Source organism: Alligator sinensis, unplaced genomic scaffold, assembly GCF_000455745.1.
Source record: "Alligator sinensis unplaced genomic scaffold, ASM45574v1 scaffold331_1, whole genome shotgun sequence".
NCBI classification, from domain to species: Eukaryota; Metazoa; Chordata; order Crocodylia; family Alligatoridae; genus Alligator; species Alligator sinensis.
Genome location: NW_005842033.1, coordinates 364,099 through 366,798, shown reverse-complemented (window position 1 = coordinate 366,798; position 2,700 = coordinate 364,099). Strand labels below are relative to the sequence as shown.

General features: G+C 41.9%; 1 protein-coding gene across 5 annotated transcripts in view; it reads left to right on the top strand.

The window, feature by feature from the left end:
• Window positions 1–2,700, top strand: part of SYNJ2 (synaptojanin 2) — a 104,220-nt gene that overhangs the window by 59,931 nt on the left and 41,589 nt on the right. For all 5 annotated transcript variants that reach the window (XM_025202648.1, XM_025202650.1, XM_014519342.2 and 2 more), the window contains exon 7: window positions 2,469–2,565. In XM_025202648.1, coding sequence (XP_025058433.1) covers window positions 2,469–2,565 — 97 coding nt within the window. The remainder of the gene's footprint in view (window positions 1–2,468; window positions 2,566–2,700) is intronic.

Here is a 2,700-nt window from a genome sequence, read left to right as displayed (position 1 = left end):
CAGCAGGAACACTGTCTCAGAACAATATGATGGGGTTTGTTTGGGGAATTTCCAAGCCCTTGACTAACCTAATCATGTGACTTTTATTGACAAATTAAAACTTATGTTCAAGCAAAATGCCTGCTTGTCTGTAGGTATTTGTATTTTATTTGTGTTATTTATTGTGCTTTTCCTAAAAAATGGCCGTTACTGATAGTTTTGGTCAATGATTGGGAATTAGGGCTTCATTGTTCATAAGGAGTCCATACCCCAGAGAATTTGGGCCTAGGTTCTTAAAGGTGCCTAAATCCCATTGATTTTAAATACATGAACACTTGTGAGATTCTGGGGCTTGCTGTCTTCCGGCTTCCTGGCAGAGCTGTGCCCAACTATCTTGAACCTCCTTCACATTTGTGGGTTTTTGCTCAGCAGAGAAGGAATCTGCACATATAATCACAGCTCAGTCAACATCACCCTATGTTGTGCAACCCCCAAGGTGTCAAGGGCCATGTCTACACGTGATGCTGACTGTGTAGTTGTTACTGCGCAGTAATTTAGTACTTGCATACACAAATACTAAATGCTTGGAGTTACTGTGCGGTAGCATCCCCCTATGGCTTCTTGATAATGCTGACTGTGCAGTAGCTCGTTACTATTGTGCAGTAGCATCACATCACACTTTTTACCACACAATGCTACTGTGCAGTAGTAAGGAGCTACTATGCAGTCAACATTTTGTGTAGATGCAGCCAGGGGGAAGTAAGCTCACCGTCTCACCTACCCAACAGAATCTGTAGTCATTATCCCAAGAGCTACCAAGCAGCTTCTTCACAAGCACAAAGGAGGTATGGAATGGCTTGGAGCTGTCCCTCTTTCTTATGCACATCACAGTCCAGATGTCAGGTTTTCTCTGCTGCCAGAATTGTGCAAGACCATCCATCCCAAACTAGATCTTTAAAGGACTGTATTAAGAGGCTCTTTGACAAGAGGCAATCAAATACGTGTGCAGAAAAAGTCACTGGAGCCTAACAAGTCACAGCTGCTTTTCTATCTGTTTTGGAGTGGCCACAGTCTGTTTCTTTTTCACACCTGATGCTTTGACATGTTGAAAAGGCACTGAGAGAAGTGAATACAAATTTACCTTTTTTTTAAACCTTATTTTCTCTGAGAAATCCCAGTGCAGTGTTCACATGGCAAGCCTTAACTTTAGTGTTTCTATTCTTTGTTTTTAAAAAATCCTGTTTTCTGTGGACAAGGCCCTTGTTTTTTTTCCTTTTTAATTATTCTTCCAATTATTGATAAAAAGAACAATATTAGTACAAAAATAGGCCTTATTGCTGCAACTAGCTTCACTTAAATGAAAGGGCTATTTGCATTGGGCAGGGTTTTGCCTGAACAAATCCAGTTGCAGAATTGGGGGCCGTAGCTTGTTACCCAGTTGATCTGGATTTATAGCCAGGTTTCTTGAAGGCAGGGCTGTGAAATGTATACTGTGTTTTACAGTGTGGCTGATTTCTTGCTGATGGGTCTCACTAATGCAGTCTGTGACTTGTGTTGATGGTTTACTGTCACTTTTCAGCACCATTCTTGGGGCATGGCAAAACAGGCAGCAGAAGCCAACCTATCATTGGTGCTGTTCGTTAATTTTCATTTCATGTTCCTTCCTGCCATTACAGACCATTCACTGTTGCAGGATATTCTTGCTTTCAGAAGTTTCAATGTCTGGCTTGTGATAAGCCTACACAGTAGCTCATATAATATACATGCTTGCACATGTGCCTTGCAATTGATGCCCATAATCTGTCCCCAGTCATCCTGCCTCTCACTCCCAATCTCCTCTGCCCTGCCCACCAGCTCCTGCTGCTTCAGATTAGCCCCCTGACCCTAGCAAGATTTTCTTTTTCATTTTCTTTTCCAGTGGCTGTTTCTGGGCACTGAATGTTCCCACAGCTGCCAGAAAAAAAAAAAAGTAGTGAGGGGCGGGGACACTGCTGGGCTCAGCCAATGAGTGGTGTGAAGGGGAGTGAAAAAAAATAGTGGCCACTGATGCAAAAAGCACCTGAAATCAGTGGCTGCCAGCACAGTGGCCACCTAAAAATAATCAGCAGCCAGCACAATTTAGGTAGATGCCTATCCTACCATTGATCTTGCAGGGTCAGAGCCATAAAAGAGCTGCACATGTTACAATATCAAAACTTGCAAAGTTATTAATAGTCTAAGCTGTGTTTCCTTGACTGGGGCCTCCATTCTTTACACTCAATAAAAGCAAAGTATGATTCTTACAATTTCTACAGTTACTATTATGACAACAATATGGAGTGACGGACTGCATGTTTTTTTAAATGTTCGTTAAAAGGAAACCAAGGTATATTTGTGCAGCTATTGGTGCTGAGACCTTCATGTAAGCCACCTCTGCTGCAAGCACTTTGGAAAGGTTAGTTGCTATGCAAGAGTTATTAAACCAAACTATGTTGCTGCTGCTGTTGCAGGCATATGATGCTTCTGAAAGAGCAATATGGAAAACAAGTGATCGTTAACCTGTTGGGAAGCAGAGGAGGAGAAGAGGTACTCAACAGGGCTTTCAAGGTAAAAACAGCCAGCATCAATTCAAATTAAATTGCTGAGATATTCAGTCTTGTTTCTCAAGGAGGGAGAATCTTCTCAGGCTAGTTAATAGGCACCATATCTGAAGAAGCTAGATAGTTTGATTTCTTAGACTAT